The sequence below is a fragment of the Bombus huntii genome, chromosome 11, assembly GCF_024542735.1.
Source record: "Bombus huntii isolate Logan2020A chromosome 11, iyBomHunt1.1, whole genome shotgun sequence".
Classification (NCBI taxonomy): Eukaryota; Metazoa; Arthropoda; class Insecta; order Hymenoptera; family Apidae; genus Bombus; species Bombus huntii.
The window spans coordinates 8,496,598-8,512,785 of record NC_066248.1 but is presented as its reverse complement, the minus strand read 5'-3'; the positions used below and the strand labels follow the sequence as shown (position 1 = coordinate 8,512,785).

Sequence of the window (16,188 nt, the reverse complement as noted above, 5' to 3'; positions counted from 1 at the left end):
AGTTGTGTGTCGCAACATCCCCGTTATCAATAGATGTCAGAAGTACAATACACATTATATAAATTTAATGGGATTTGTTTTATTATAATAAAATTTGTCACATTCATAATATCAATAGTTTCTTTTTGCTGTGCACTTTTTAATAACATCAATTAATATATAAACTTATAAGCGAAAAAATAATGTCAATAATTATCGCAAAACAGTTACTGCATGCAAATATTATATACCCAAGGAATCATCATTTACTTGTTCTCTCCAGTAGATAACAAATGTAATTCAGGGCTTTGAGATTGTGTTACATTTGAATTTTTCATTTTGGTTTCCAATTCTAAAATAATATGCCTAATCCCAGGCATCCATGCACTACACAGACTAGCATGTTGCATCATTAATGAAACATGTATCTCATCAGCTTTTTTAATATTCCCCTCTCGTAAAGCTGGAAACAAATTTTCCATTATTCTTCTACCTCCAAAAAAAATAATGTATTTAAGAAATGATTAGTCACAAAACTAACCTGTAGACAAATCTAAAACATTCTTGTATATCACATTATTTAATTTATCTTCAAGCCATACAGCCTTCAATATATCTAATCTCTTCTTTACCTCCTTAATTCTACCATTTTCCAATATATGCTCAGTAATTACTGTTTCCAAATTTTTCAAAACATTGTTTAATGCCTCCTCTTTATCAATCTCTATATTGTCTGCTTCTATATTTTTGTTTGAAGGACATAACAATGGAGGATGTGGTGCTGTTAATTGATCAGTACTACCTTGTACATGTGGTGGCATGTTTAATGGCTTGTTTACAGAAGATTGTTTATCTATAGCTTGTATAGATCCCATTGGAAATGCTACCCTCTTGTTCAGTACTCGCTTAGTAGATGTTACAGAACTTTGTCCAGTACAATATATCCATTTCGGAGGATCGTTCCATCCAGGGTCATGACCTAATAAAACCTTTTGCATAGAACGGTTCTGATCTGCAAAATAAAATTACGTGAAGATAATGAGACTTGTTACAAAACATTTTTCTGTATCATACTCATTATTATTGTTTATATTAAATATTACAAAGAAATAGCTAAATACATATGTCAAAGTATTTATATTACTTGTTTCCTTTTCACTCATCTGTGATTGTAATCTTATCAAATTTTATATTGAAGGAAATGTCAAAAGAAAATGATAAATAGAGTAAAACTGATTTGGGATTAATATTGACATTAAATTTGATAAGCACACTTATAAGCTGTTATAAGCATATTTACTTATACAGTATAATCGTGAACATATTAACGTTGAATAAGTAGAAAACAGATTTGATGATATGACATATGGGATCTTGTGTCAGACGTTCTGTAATATCGACTTCGAGAAAATCCTCTGGAAACTTCCTCACTCTGCCACCAGAGGTCTACAGCAATAGTGAGCAAATTGGTTAGTTTTTCAAACTGTAATATATCAAAAAGGACTTTTTACATGAGTAAAATGTCACAAAAGAAATGTCGCAAAGCATCAAAAATATTTTTTATTTTACCTTAGGACTAGACCTACCCTTAATTTAACAAAAACTCCAGAAAACTTCATCTTTTCCATTCTGCGATTCCCCTAAAGCTAAACCGATAAAGTTGTCAATGAAGAGCATTTTTTCTGATTTCGATGATTTTGAAATATGTCATACGACTCGACAGTTTCAACAACTTTTATCTGTACATATAACCGGCGGTCGTCTTTAGTTTTCGAATTCTACGCAAAAATATCTCACCGCTCGGCCTCAGTTTTTAAGCTGAGTTGAATTAACAGTTCTATTAATTCAGCCGCCTCATAGCAGCCGGATTAATACTGCTGCTATAATCCAACTTAATTTATGTTGTTGAGAAATGGTTTGGGTTAAGGTTATATTTAACTCTAGTGGGCGACTCGCGAAATAAAAATGACGAGGTTTTTTGAAATTTTTCCTAGATTGAGGTTAATTTTAGGTTTAGTTCTAAAGTAAAATTGAAAATATCTATGAATTCTATATTATGTAAATCTAAATTTATTTAAACAACATTCTTTTATACTATTTGAAATACTGCATCTTTATTTTAAATGCATTGGAAAAGTTTATGAAAGTAGTTTAATTTATATCTTTTCTTTATATTATATTTATAACTTTATATAACATCTGGTGGCATTAAATGTGAAAATCTAACAAATCAATCGCAGCGTTATGACTAACGGCCGATGTATAAACTAGACCTCTGGAACCTTTTTTAATTTATTTATTATTATTACAATATTATTATTACAATATCTTTTCATTATTCATTATTATTATTATAATATTTTATTATATACATATAAACATCTACTTATGCTTAATATTACTTAGGATATATTGCTTTATATACATATACGTACATACATATAAAACGCAAAGTATTTTTATGTTTGTTCGCTTATAACTTAAGAGCTACTGAATCAATTTAGATTGTGTTTGAATCATTTGATACAGAATGTGATTTAAAAAATTTAGAATGAATAAGTTACACATTCATTGGCGACGCAACGGTGAGGGATAGCCCGAACAGACCGATCGTCATTCTTCGGCTGTACTCGGAATAGGTTCGAGTGTTGTATGCGATAGTAGGGAACATGAGACACGTCTTACGTCTTATATCTTGCAATTAGGATAAAAATAATCACACTCGTATTTTCACCGGAACGGGCATTCATAATAATTTTTATTAAAATACATAATTCTTATGCTTCTTTATGTATTATATATATAAACAAGGCCCAAGGACAAACATTAAAATACTCAGCTGTAGATTCACGGTACAAACGTTTCTCTCGCGGCCAACTCTAAGAAGCCTGTTCATGATTCAATAATGTGAATAATCTGACGCTATTACTTAAAGACAACACGACACAAAAGATTGTATATAAAGAAATATTTTAATATGATTATTAAATACATAATTTCCTTTAAATAATGTTTATCTATTTTCTTTTCGTTTTGACTTATTCTTTGCAATATTAACATCTATCTAAAAATTCAGTTACTAAAGACATATACCTGGACAAGGACAGATATATTTGTATTATAATATATATAATACAATAAAAATATATATATATGATATCTCTCTGACAATATTATAATATAGCTTTATTTGTTTAATTTACAAACATTACTTTTATGAAATTAATTATTTAATTCAATTTAATTTAATATAACATTATAATAATATTTATAATAAAAGTGTGTAGTATTTAATACGAGCAAAATATAATTGATCAATTACAAAGTAGTGATTGTATATCTACTGATACTAATCATAAATCGAGTGTTGTAAAATTCCTGGTTAATTATTCAATATCAACTGACACGCAAGTGAAACTATTGACAAGTTTAATGCGCTAATGTAACATAATGCGGATTATGATTTCAATCTATTTAGTTGAAACTTTCACCGCGAAGAAACATAATCATGAAGTTGTTCTGCCCTTCTAATATTTACCAAGAATCTTGGTTACTATTGAGTATAACAAAATTATTAGGTAAGGAATTGACTAAATAATAAAAATTATGAAATAAATTATCAGAAAATATAAGATTATAAAAATTAATTTAAAGAAAGAATCATATTATTTTTTAAAAATTTACTTTCATATCAGGTTTTGAATATCTTTTCTTTACAGGTTTATATCCTATCAAATTTTTCAGAATTGCATTTCCAAATTATTTATATGTATCTATATTAGTGGCGCTTTATTGGTTTTGTCATTGGCAGTTTTTATATTATATATTTGACATGTTTGATAAATTTCGTTCTATAAATGACACGTTCTTACTTAGATATGTTCGAGTTTACTTAAATATACTTTCGTATCCTATAATAATAATTTCAAGTATGTACAAATGCTCAAAAGTAAAAGAAGTATTCGAACTGTTAGATACCGTTGACGAAAGCGCAATGTTCTTAAATATAGAGATCGATCATTCTTTATGTATGAAAAATGATATTGTTAGAATAACTACTGCGATATTTGTAGTACTAACTTGTAATTTAATGGATTACTATGGGTTATTGGATAACGATTCAGACTTTATATATCTTCTTATATGGGTAATTGATAGATTACCCGATTTTGTTTGTGTAATAGTAATATGTTCTTTTACTGTATTTATGTATAAAATTGAGATTAGATTTATGCAAATAAATACGATATTAAATATTATTACAAAAGGAAAACATTTCATTTCTATCTCTGAGATGTCCGATATGAACAATGGTATGTTTCTGTTATAATAGACATTTTTGCAAATTATTTTACATTAAAACGAATGGCTTATGTTGAAATTTAGTTTCCAGATATAGATTATTAAAATGGCTTCGATTCGAATTACACAAAACAATGTTACTTTTAAATGAAGCATATAGTTTTCGATTCAAACTCATGACAATAATATATATTGGATATATATGTCTACATGTGTGTATCATCTATAACCATACTTTTAACACATTTTATGCACCTGATGTAATACTGAGTTTTACATGGAGTACCACTGATTTAATCAAACTCGTCTACTTAATTCATTTATATGGCAATCTAACACTAGAGGTAATTTAAAAATATTATTGTACATATAAGTTAATTACATTCCCTTGTTATATTTTGATTTTTCAGCATAATTAAAGGAATAGATAAATAAAAATATTTATTAAACTTTATCCTCGAATAAATTTCAAATATTTTATAAGAACAGTAATCTTAACAATTTTTTAAATTCATGCGCTTGTATAGATACCAACTGATTAACAATAAAGTTACAAAGCGCACCATCTTTTATTAAAGAAGTGAAAATATTCGACCAGTTACTCGTCGTTCACCGCTTATTCAACTATTTCAGTAATTTTATTATAATAATAAATACATGGTGGAACAAAATATATTCGTGTTTTTACTTAAATGTCCTCTTTACAATGCTCTAATTTTTTATTATGACGTGTCTCGTCAGCGTGCATTAAGCGCATGCGCAATGCCACCTTACGTGGCATCGGCAGCAGTCACTATTGCAGCGAAATATATTTTCTTCATTTAGTGTAAACATTTGTGGAAATATTAACCTTTGTTATGGTTCAAGTACGTTTAATGACATAACGTAAGTAATTTATATTACAAAAACATTTTGTAAATTACTCATTCGAAAGACTCGTTTATAAGCATTACTCTGTGCAAAATGGCTTATTCTATTTTACTACTCTAAAGTAACATTTGTTAATAATTTACCACATAGACTGAAGGTCGCTAAATAATGAGCATATAAGATTCATTTAAAATCAACGTCCAATATGGTGTACGATAATCACATATTTAATTTTGTATAGGTTATCTTATGTCTGTCAATATGTGGCATATTTTGAATGTCTATCTTTAATTTATGAATTTGTAATTGTGCTATGGAACGTGTCACTTATAACATTACGCAATCTTAGTTTATGCATTAAAGTTATATGTTTCATAAATATAAGTCTGTTTATTATTTTTAGAAAATTTAATTTTTTCATGTATGCTTTATAGATATTAAAAAACTTAGTGTCAGAAAATGACTTAATTCGGTTTTGAATAACGATAAGATCATATATTCTCTGAAATAATTAAATTTTTTGAGATAATTAAAATAGTAAAATTATAGTATAAAGAAAAACATTTACAAAAATAATTTGTTCTCTTTTTAGGATCAAAAATGAATCCACAATATATACAGCAACAACAGTCACAACAGCAGCAACAGTCACAACAGCAACCTAGTTATTTCTCTGGTCCTCCAACTTCATCTCCATATGGAGAAGTAAATTCTAATGTTCCATCAAATATGTTAAAAAGACCCCCAATGAATTCACAATTATATGCTTCTCAAAAAACAATGCAAGGACCTCCCCTTACTAATTTACATCAACCTCAAGCACCATATTATGTGAATAATATACAAACACAAGGTAATATGATTTACTCTTATTCTTCTTTGTTAGAATATGTTTATTTTTATAACAAAATAACTTTTGTTTAGGAAATACTCAATATGAATTATCTACAAACAATCCACATATTATACCACCTCCAGCAAGTCAAAATAATGTAGTTAATCAAATGTCAAATATGTCTTTGGGAGATCAACAAAGACCATCATCTGTGGTAATCATACAGTTTATACAGGGTGGTTGGTAACTGGTGGTACAAGCAGAAAGGGGGTGATTCTATGTGAAAAAAGAAGTCGAAAATATAGAATAGAAATTCTTTTTTAATTTTTTTTTAATTTTTCCATCGAGACAACGATCTACAGTGAGATCCGTTATAACGTATCGCACGCGTACCGAGCGAAAATTCAAAGTCGATTTTCTCGAAAACGAAGCCTCGAACGAAAAATTTTTATTCTATATTTTCGACTTCTTTTTTCGTATAGAATCACCCCCTTTCCGCTTGTACCACCAGTTACCAACCCCCCTTTATATGACATGAACATACTTATAAAGTACTTGATGCATTAGTTTTCATTTTGTATCACAGCAAAATTTCCCTCCACCACCTTTACCTGGAAAGAACAGTCCGACAATATCTACACCTTCAAATGTGAATGGTTTTAATAATTTATTAGAAACATCATCAGGGAGTGGTAAGAATAAAAAACTCAATTAACATTCACTAAAGTTAATAGAAAATTAAATTTCCTTTACTTTAACAGGTTCCACAGGGCAAACTGATCCTGGTGGAAAATCTGGATCAGCTATTTCTGGACAGAATGTGCAAGAGCAAAAAGCAGCTTTAAAAGCTTCTACACCACAGCTTACTGGTCTTCCATTTTCAGGACATTCTACAGGGACTACTTCTAGCCATTATTATACTGGACAAACTTCACAGCCTGAACAAGCATTCAATGCAGGATTGTCTTTAAATCAACATCAACCTGGTCAAATGAACGTTACTGATACATCTGAACAATCGAATTTTCCTAAGCCACCAATGGGGCAGAGATCTACAGCTCCACCATTACAGGGGCAACAAAATGTATCTAGTTTATCTTTGCCTGGGCAGCAAAATCTCTCTAACCCAATAATACCGGGTCAAACAAATATATCAGAGCCTCCATTATCAAATCAACAAATACATAACAACATGCTCATGCAAGGTACACATGGACAACAAAATTTAATAGGACCACCAAAACAAAATTTGTCAAATCCACAAACTCAACAAACATTGTCTGGTCCTCCTATCTCTACACCACCCTTACCAGGACAACATTATTCTTCATTACAAGGACAACAAAAATCTGGTCATTCCTTTGGTCCACCTCCAATACCAGGCCAGCAAAGTGGTGCCCCACCTTCATTAACAACTCAACAGGGCTTTAATAGGCCACCATTATTAGGACAACAAAATTTACCAAATTCACAAATGCCACCTCCATTACCTGGTCAACCAATGGGACACATGATAAATTCTGGTACAAATTTACCACTATCTGGGCAAAGACCATACACATCTGGGCCACCAATGCAGGGACAACATATGGGAAATCCTGTAGGAGTTAGTCGTAGCTCACCCAATGCAATGCCTATCAACTATCAACATACAGGATATCAAGGCTATAATAACGTACGTTGTTTCTGAAAGTAATAATTATTAAAATTACTAGAAGTTATTTATTACAAATCTGTTTCCTTGTTTTAGGATATGTATAATGCTCAAAGAGGTTCATATCCAGGTATTTCACCAGGCGTAACGAGTGGATATCAGCCAGGTATGCAACCACAACAAACTAGACGTTTAGATCCTGAGCAAATGCCAAGTCCGGTAAGAAATTATATATGAAATTGTCATAACTTACAGTTTGGTTCTTTAAAATAACCTCAAACATATTTTTAAAGATTCAAGTAATTCAAGATGATCAACGTGTAAAAGGTGGTGTATTCTTAACAAATCAAAAGGGATTGGTTCCGCCATTAGTAACCACCAAATTCATAACGCAGGATCAAGGTAATGCATCGCCTAGATATATCAGATCTACTATGTACACTGTTCCTACCACAGCAGATATTATAAAACAAGTACGTTGAATAATTTATGTGTACGTGAAATCATTAACTTAATTTTGTACAAACCTCAAAATAATTTTCCTTTCCAGACGAATGTTCCATTTGGTCTAATAGTAAGTCCAATGGCTCGTATAGCGGAAGGAGAATACGAACCACCTATTGTAGATATGGGTGAAATTGGTCCAGTGCGCTGCGTGCGATGTAAAGCATATATGAGTCCATTTATGCAATTTATTGATGCAGGAAGAAGATTCCAATGCATGTTTTGTAAAGCAACAACTGAAGGTACAAATTTATTTTCTTAGCATATTTTATTTGATACAATTGTTAGTCTTTTTTTGTTTTGAATTTAGTTCCAGCAGAGTATTTCCAACATCTGGATCATACTGGACAACGTATGGATCGTTATGAAAGACCAGAATTAATGTTAGGAACATATGAATATATTGCTACTAAAGATTACTGCAGAGTAAGATATTGATTAAAAGACTATTTTATTATAACACTTTCTATTACCTTAATCTTGAAATATTCATTTTAGAACAATGTTTTTCCAAAACCACCAGCTATTGTGTTCGTGATTGATGTATCATACAACACAGTTAAATCTGGTTTAGTTAATTTATTATGCATGCAAATGAAGTCAATCTTGCGACATTTACCCGTTGACGCTGGTCAATCGAAAACGAACATGAAAGTAGGATTTATAACGTACAATAATACGGTGCACTTTTACAATATTAATTCCTGCCTTGCTCAACCACAAATGATGGTTGTGGGGGACGTACAAGACGTTTTTATGCCACTTCTTGATGGATTTTTATGCGATGTCGAAGAAAGCGAATCTGTTATTGATGGTTTAATGACACAAATACCAGCAATGTTTGCAGACACACGTGAAACAGAAACAATTCTTGCACCAGCCATCCAGGCCGGATTAGAAGCATTAAAGGTATCTTTACAATACACAGTATGAGATAAAGCAATTATGAAATATATCAACCAATTACAATTTTAATAAAAAATTTTAAGGCTTCAGATTGCTCTGGGAAATTAATGGTTTTTCATTCTTCTTTGCCCATTGCTGATGCACCTGGTAAACTGAAAAATCGTGATGATCGTAAAGTACTTGGAACAGAGAAAGAGAAAACTGTATTAGGTGAATTGGTTTCATTACTTCTAAGCTAATATTATGCCCAATTTATAACCAAAAATTCACTTTCCTTTTCAGCGCCGCAAAATAATGTTTACAATAATCTAGGTCAAGATTGCGTAGGTGTGGGTTGTTCTGTAGATTTGTTTGTTTTCAATAATTCATATGTGGATCTTGCGACAATAGGACAAATTGCCAGATTAACTGGTGGAGAAGTTTATAAATATACTTATTTTCAGGTAATAGTAGTAACATTAATTTAATATTGGCAAGTAAAAAATGTATACCATGTGTGAAGTTTTGTATTTTTTAGGCTGATGTAGATGGTGACCGTTTAGTTTCGGATGTTATTAATAACATTAGTAGACCAATTGCATTTGATGCCATTATGCGCGTACGTACCTCTACCGGTGTTCGCGCAACTGATTTCTACGGTCACTTCTTTATGTCAAATACTACAGATATGGAATTAGCTAGTATAGATTGTAATAAGGTAAAGTGTTGTTGCGATTTAACTTTGTATTTTATTACATATTTTAAAAGTTAATTCTTGCATTTAACATTTCAGGCCATTGCTATAGAAGTGAAACATGATGATAAACTAACAGATGATGAAGGTGTATATATTCAAGCAGCTTTGTTGTACACTTCCTGCAGTGGAGTTAGGAGACTACGTATTATTAACCTTAGTTTAAAAACGTCGTCTCAAATGGCTGAATTATATCGGACTTGTGACCTAGATGCTATCATAAATTATTTCTCTAAACAAAGTGAGATAAATCATTATTATGCCATGATGATCTCAAATATATTAAATATTAGTTTATTAAACCTAATTATTACTTCAGGTGTGTTTAAACTAATTGAATCAACTCCAAAAACCGTGAAAGATAATTTAATTTCAAGATGTGCTAATATATTGGCGGCATATCGAAAACATTGTGCTTCTCCATCAAATGCTGGTCAATTGATATTACCAGAATGTATGAAATTACTCCCACTCTACATCAACTCGTTATTGAAAAGTGATGCAATATCTGGAGGTACATAATTTTGTTCCTAATTCCGTACGTTTCACAATGTGGTCAATGCTATAAATTCAATTTTCTAGGTGCTGATATGACTATTGACGATAGATCTTTTGTTATGCAAGCAGTTGCAACTATGCCAATTTCTATATCAGTTGTGTATATCTATCCGAGATTACTTCCTTTACACGATATTGACCCTCAAGATTCAGAGTTACCACAAATATTGCGCTGCTCCATTGATAAATTCACTGATGATGGCGCGTACTTACTGGGTATGATTTCATTTACCAATTTCTTGATAAGTTTTCAATTTTTAGTTATATCTATTTTTATTTTATATTTTACATTTTTAGAAAACAGTATCCACATGTTCCTGTGGTTAGGCCTGGCACTTTCCCCACAATGGGTACAGGCAGTATTCGGTGTCCCATCAGTAGTTCAAGTTGACACAGACTGTACTGCACTGCCAGTATTAGATACTCCACTAAATAAACGGATTACCGATATCATTAATCGTGTACGTATGGAAAGGCACCGTTGTATGAGGGTAAGTAAATCAAAATTTATGAAATGTACTAAAAATGTCATGAAACTCATGTTTTATTAAATCTTTTCAGTTAACTATAGTAAGACAACGTGAAAAATTAGAAATGGTAGTACGTCATTTCTTGATTGAGGATAGAGAAAACGATGGAAGCCCGAGTTACGTTGATTTTCTTTGCCATATGCACAAAGAAATAAGAACACTTCTTAGCCAATAAAATGAATATTAAAGAGCAATCAGTTACCTTATGTTGAAACCCTAGCTTGCTACATGTTTGTGACTGTTGTCATGTTATGTCGAGGATCAGTTAGATTATTAAAACGAAATTCATTCAAAGCTCAATGGAAAGCATAGGTTGTGCGTGCATTCATATGCATCATGACAAAAAAAATATGAAGCAAAACTTAACATATATTTGTAACATGATACCTATAAAAGGGCAATGAGAACTTTACAAAATAACTAATCATTCCGTGGAAAAGAATGGTGTATTTGACATCATATGAAAACATCCGAATGCACTCATACAGTGATTTATACATGAATTGTAAACGTAAACTTGTATTATTACATTTTATTTTAACTAGCTCATTAATGTTATCATTATGTTAAATTAAATAATAAAAATGTATTAAATCATTATAAATTTATATATGAAAACAATATCTTGTGTTAATTGAATAATACTACTGCAATGAAAGCTATTTGTATGTTAATACTATTTTACTAATATTATATATTACAATTTGAAAAATGTTTTATATTTGAGAGTGCATATAAAACAGTTATATGACATTTTTTATTATATTTTAATTTCCACTTTTAAATATAGCGTTATTGTGAGTTATGTCTAATAAATTTCATATATGTACATTATCAATGCATTTAATTTAATTATTTAATCATATAAACACAAATATTTAAAAAAATATATGTAGAAACGACCAAAAGCTATAAATAAATATATATTTCTATTTATATATCATTATATTTTGTAAATACTTGAAAATTTTTTATTTCTTTCTAAATATGTTTTGAAGTTATCCAAATTTATGGATATTTTATTATTCATGTTTTTTATTTAATGTTATCACAGTCATACAAATAGATCTCGATACTCGCTAGAAAGACTCGTTCGAAAATTGAGTCGTGAAAAATCACCATGGAAGACAACAAAGTCCTCGTTCTTGCAAGATAGACACAGATAAGTAGAGTGTCTCTTCATAGCATGTCATGAATGCGCAGAACATGAACCTCCTTGTCTTCCATGTTGATTGTTCATAACTATCGTATCAATCCACTGTATCTTTATATCCCTATGGTATAATCAAAAATGAATAGGAAGGCCATCAATACGGTGTTTTCGATATCTACGTTCTACATATTTCACTCTGAGCTTTTTCCTGTAAAATCATTACGTTTCTTTCTACTTAACTCGACTATAAAATTTGTCACAGAGTAAATGCGGATTATCCATTTTATATCTTGAAAATATTTTCTCTATTACTTTTGCAATGAAACTTTTTGTCAGAAATCGGATGCCACTTACTTCATTGCTCAAATTGATTGAAGTTTCTCATGCATTTTATAAATGTCAGGTAAAACATTTTTTTAATATGCTTATATTTTACCTATATTATTTAAAAATAAATATTTTTTCTAAGTGAAGGGGGCGGGATGATATTGGTTGCCTTCTCGTCCCTCGATGTCCCTCAATCGCTCGATCGATTACCTTGATGTCACTCGATAACAAGTATATTTATTAATATTCATAAGTAATAATTGTTAAATTATAATGAGTACACATTTGTTATAATTACAAAAATGTAGTGTTAAATTTACGCTTCAATTTGATTTTACCTCTATAATAAATACGTTTAGCCAGACAATCAATAACAAATACGCATTAATTATAACGTGTCATTAAAATTTGTATTATTATCTTATAGATTATCTTATACATATGTTAATTGAAAAATATGTTAATATCAATTTTGTAAATAATTATACTAGGAAATGATATAAATATTTATGCAACGATTGAATGAAAATTATTTGCATTATCATTAATAAAACTTTAATTGAAAACATAAAATACGATTTAATATGTTTTAGTTTCTAAGCATGTGTGTTTTGAATTTGCACATTGAGGATATATTGAGGATTGTATATATTTAATTTACAAATATTGTCTGTTACGACCTTTCGCGGAGAGACGCGGTCGCGAGGAAAACGCGTCAGCGAGAGACGTAAATTCTCGCTACGATTCGGTGAATCGACGCCGCGAAGTAGTCGTTCCTCTGTTTCGGTTAAGATAACAGAGGTGGTTGAATGAATATGACACAGTAGAGTAAGTTATATTTCACCGTTTATTCCACAACTTATAACGAAGGCAGTTACACTGGTGCGTATGTACGAGATGAGTGAGTGACTAATCTACGGGTGTGTGTACCCGGTTAAAGGATGTTGACCGAAGGATGTAAAATCAGTGCTGTCTTGGGAGACGATGCTGTCTCGGAGGAAAGCTAAGGATGAGTGTGTCTAGCGCACGGGACCATCGGATTTGTTGGTGCCGATGTTATTTAGGAGAGTGAGGGAATAGGCTTCGTTTTTAATTGGTTAAACGAAGGGTCTTAACCGCCCTCGAGAGAAAGTGGTTAGTGGGAGGAAAGTTGCAGCGTACGTGAGAAAAACTAACTTTCCCTTGTCCAGTCGGGGTAGACAATAGTCTTTAGAAATTCTTCCGAACCAGATGTTTGTTTTGTTTGAAGGACCTTTTCTAGGAAATCTATGAGATGTATGGAAGGTACTTGAAACTATGGAGGATACGCTGCGAGTATCCGAAGACATCTGGTTGCCATATTGCCCGCGGTGTGTGGCCTGGGCTAGGTAGAGTGTTACGCGACGTAACATCCTCCCCCCGTTGAGAGAGTACCGATCAAAAGTTCTGTAAAGGTGAAGTTAATTGGAGCTGCCGCCCAACTCCATGTTGATAGTTGATGGCCCGTATTCTGCTGGATCGCCTTGGCTCGATGGTAGGACGAGCTGCGTGGCACCTCGATCCAAGATGCTCCTTGCCGTGTGAACCAAAGCCGTCCGGATGATGCTGTCGTCCCCAGGGTGAACTTGGCGATGCGGCCGAAGGCCCGTTGCCTGGATGGCACGTTGTCCCCCTTGTAGTCTAGATCGCCGTCTTCCTCGTCGATGCCGAGCGATTTCCAGGTGAAATTCACGACCCAACAAGTGTCGTGAATCTTACTTCTGGAAGTGTCGTTAAACACCTCGGCCCAGGAAGTATCGTCGAAGGGAACGTCGGTGATGCTTGGTGAAGATTCATTAAGCGCGGTGAGGCGGTTTGAGGTTGCCCAGGAGGCTGGGCTCCCCCCGATGACCCGCTCGAATCGCATTCTCTTAGTGATGACCCTTGGTGGAGAATGACCGTTGGACGTCGTGATTGGGACTTGTCGTGTGCACGGTAGCGTTCCTTATGATTCCCTCAGCTCCTGAAGTGGTGCTTGATCGGGTGGATACGCTGCCAACTGGATGCCGGCATGGTAAGCTGTCCTGAAATCACGCTCCCGTAAACTCGTTAGTGCGTCACCTATTGGGAAGTGACCGGGAATGAGGATAGGGAGATCACTCGGATTGGGTGATACGGGATGGCGAATTTGAAGGGTTGAAAATCCATTGTATCTGCCGGCCGTCGAGAAAACTTGTGCCCCTTTTCTTGGGTTCGTCGGACTGCCATGGGGTCCGAATTTCCAGCAACTCCCTGTTAGCCTTGACGGAGTTGGTGCCGTTCTCTGTGATGATTTTCGCGCAGTATCCTCGCCGAGAGCTGAATCGGCGTAGAGCGACTAGGAATGCGCAGGTTTGGTTATTTAATTCTTCCTCGTCTTCGATTGGTGTTTGGGCGATGAGCTTCGGTCGGTGCCTTTGTTCCACGATGCTCGAGATTCATGTGGGGGATGAGATTCTCGGTCTTTTGGAGTCGACTGGGTAGATCTCCGCGAAAATTCGGTTGTGCGTCTCGATCGATGTGTAAAGTGCTGTTGCGATGATCCAGGTGGAGATCGTCCATTAGAGGATCGGTTGTGCGGCGAACGACCGCCCGACGATCGATTTCCAGACGACCGACCGCCCGACGATCGATTTCCAGACGACCGACCGCCCGACGATCGATTTCCAGACGACCGACCGCCCGACGATCGATTTCCAGACGACCGACCGCTCGTTGACCGACCGCTGGAATACCGATCGCTTGAATACCGATCGCTTGAGGCCCGATCGCTTGAGGCCCGATCGCTTGAAACCCGTGGACTGACCTGAGTGAGCGCTCGGTGTAAACATGTGTGATGGAGTTGCCCGCACATGTGACATGAACCGGACGTGCATTGGGTGAGTGAATGACCTCTGCCTAAGCAATTTATACAGAGCGATGCCCGTTTTACAACTTCGAGGCGTTTTGTAGCCGATTTGGCCTTAAACACCTTGCAATATCTGAGTTCGTGAGATCCTTTGCAGGTCGGACACATCCACATCTGATCTGTAATATGTGTTCGTTCATGCCGTACGTTTTGTCGGCGACGAGTGTGTTGGTAGGTATCCCCTTTTCTCATTGGTGTTGGAGAATATGCTGGCATTTTTGGAGCCAAGGGTGACTCCGATGAGATGGTTGTGATACGCGACTCGTTCGGTACGGCGCTCTGTGAACTCAGTAGAGAATCGTTGGGATCAGATAGAATGTTCTGTAACAAATTGTGGGAGATTAAGCTCGGAAACGATTTGTCGTCTGGTGAGACCCTCTCTTTCTTCAGGTCCGAAGGCTCGTTGAAGCTTGTCAAATTCAAGGTGATTAGTAGCGTTGAATCCGATTGTCCAGTTCCTGCCGATGCTAATGTGGCTGTCGTCAGGCCGCGTTTAGGTGACACGTTGCGAGTGTGATGCGATGAGTTGTGAATGGGAAGCGTTTTCTGATTTAAGGCGTTTGGCAGCGTTAAATCCGATTGTTGAGATAATGAGGACGCGAACTTGGTTGTCGTCAAGTCGCGTGTAGGTGACACGCTGCTAGTATTGTGCAATGAATTGCGCGTGACTCGCGGCGAGGTCGGCGTTCGAGTCGATGCGATCTTCTCCGTCGGCGGAGTTTGAATAGCGTTGCGTGTTTTGTTTAAGTCATTGTTACTTCCCTTATCCGTGGGCCCTTGTGGCAATGGCGAAGATGGCGTCTTCGCATTATGTCCAGGAAAATGATTCTCCGGTAATTTAAGCGAAGCAGACTCGCGACCGGCAGCTGATTCGTCGTTTGTCGATTGTGACGTCGTAGTTAGTCGTAGGTTGCTCAGTTGAGTAATTACTC

General features: G+C 34.3%; 3 protein-coding genes across 7 annotated transcripts; 2 read left to right on the top strand and 1 right to left on the bottom strand.

Moving 5' to 3' along the window:
- Positions 1–54: 54 nt before the first annotated feature.
- On the bottom strand, positions 55–1,710 carry LOC126871385 (steroid receptor RNA activator 1-like). 5 transcript variants are annotated; one of them, XM_050630139.1, is made up of 4 exons: positions 1,566–1,705; positions 1,101–1,425; positions 521–991; positions 55–442 (listed from the first exon to the last, which is right to left on the bottom strand). In XM_050630139.1, the coding sequence occupies exons 3-4, from the start codon at positions 975–977 to the stop codon at positions 246–248; spliced, it is 654 nt and encodes a 217-aa protein (XP_050486096.1). In that variant the 5' UTR covers positions 978–991; positions 1,101–1,425; positions 1,566–1,705; the 3' UTR covers positions 55–245. The 5 variants fall into 5 exon arrangements, with proteins under 5 accessions (XP_050486096.1, XP_050486094.1, XP_050486097.1 ...); XM_050630137.1 differs by having other exon boundaries at positions 1,124–1,425; XM_050630140.1 differs by having other exon boundaries at positions 1,280–1,425.
- A 364-nt stretch (positions 1,711–2,074) lies between these two features.
- On the top strand, positions 2,075–4,871 carry LOC126871380 (uncharacterized). The gene is made up of 4 exons (XM_050630126.1): positions 2,075–3,557; positions 3,699–4,292; positions 4,366–4,625; positions 4,692–4,871. Exons 1-4 carry the CDS (start codon positions 3,488–3,490, stop codon positions 4,698–4,700), a joined length of 933 nt encoding a protein of 310 aa, XP_050486083.1. The 5' UTR covers positions 2,075–3,487; the 3' UTR covers positions 4,701–4,871.
- Positions 4,872–5,010: 139 nt separating this feature from the next.
- LOC126871332 (protein transport protein Sec24C) lies at positions 5,011–11,705 on the top strand. Its single transcript, XM_050630008.1, has 18 exons — positions 5,011–5,166; positions 5,744–6,004; positions 6,076–6,200; positions 6,573–6,678; positions 6,748–7,661; positions 7,737–7,859; positions 7,934–8,113; positions 8,191–8,386; positions 8,455–8,570; positions 8,643–9,053; positions 9,134–9,260; positions 9,333–9,493; positions 9,568–9,747; positions 9,823–10,024; positions 10,103–10,297; positions 10,366–10,557; positions 10,639–10,832; positions 10,903–11,705. The coding sequence occupies exons 2-18, from the start codon at positions 5,752–5,754 to the stop codon at positions 11,044–11,046; spliced, it is 3,819 nt and encodes a 1,272-aa protein (XP_050485965.1). The 5' UTR covers positions 5,011–5,166; positions 5,744–5,751; the 3' UTR covers positions 11,047–11,705.
- Positions 11,706–16,188: the final 4,483 nt, after the last annotated feature.

Coding starts and splice junctions, on each gene's coding strand:
- LOC126871385 (XM_050630137.1), bottom strand. Junction 443..520: donor TGTTTTAGATTTGTCTACAG/GTTAGTTTTGTG, acceptor ATTTGTTTCCAG/CTTTACGAGAGGGGAATATT.
- LOC126871332 (XM_050630008.1), top strand. CDS start 5,752: ATGAATCCACAATATATACAGCAACAACAGTCACAACAGCAGCAACAG. Junction 6,201..6,572: donor AACAAAGACCATCATCTGTG/GTAATCATACAG, acceptor TTTGTATCACAG/CAAAATTTCCCTCCACCACC. Junction 10,558..10,638: donor TGATGGCGCGTACTTACTGG/GTATGATTTCAT, acceptor TTACATTTTTAG/AAAACAGTATCCACATGTTC.
- LOC126871380 (XM_050630126.1), top strand. CDS start 3,488: ATGAAGTTGTTCTGCCCTTCTAATATTTACCAAGAATCTTGGTTACTA. Junction 3,558..3,698: donor GAGTATAACAAAATTATTAG/GTAAGGAATTGA, acceptor TTTTCTTTACAG/GTTTATATCCTATCAAATTT. Junction 4,293..4,365: donor GATGTCCGATATGAACAATG/GTATGTTTCTGT, acceptor GTTGAAATTTAG/TTTCCAGATATAGATTATTA.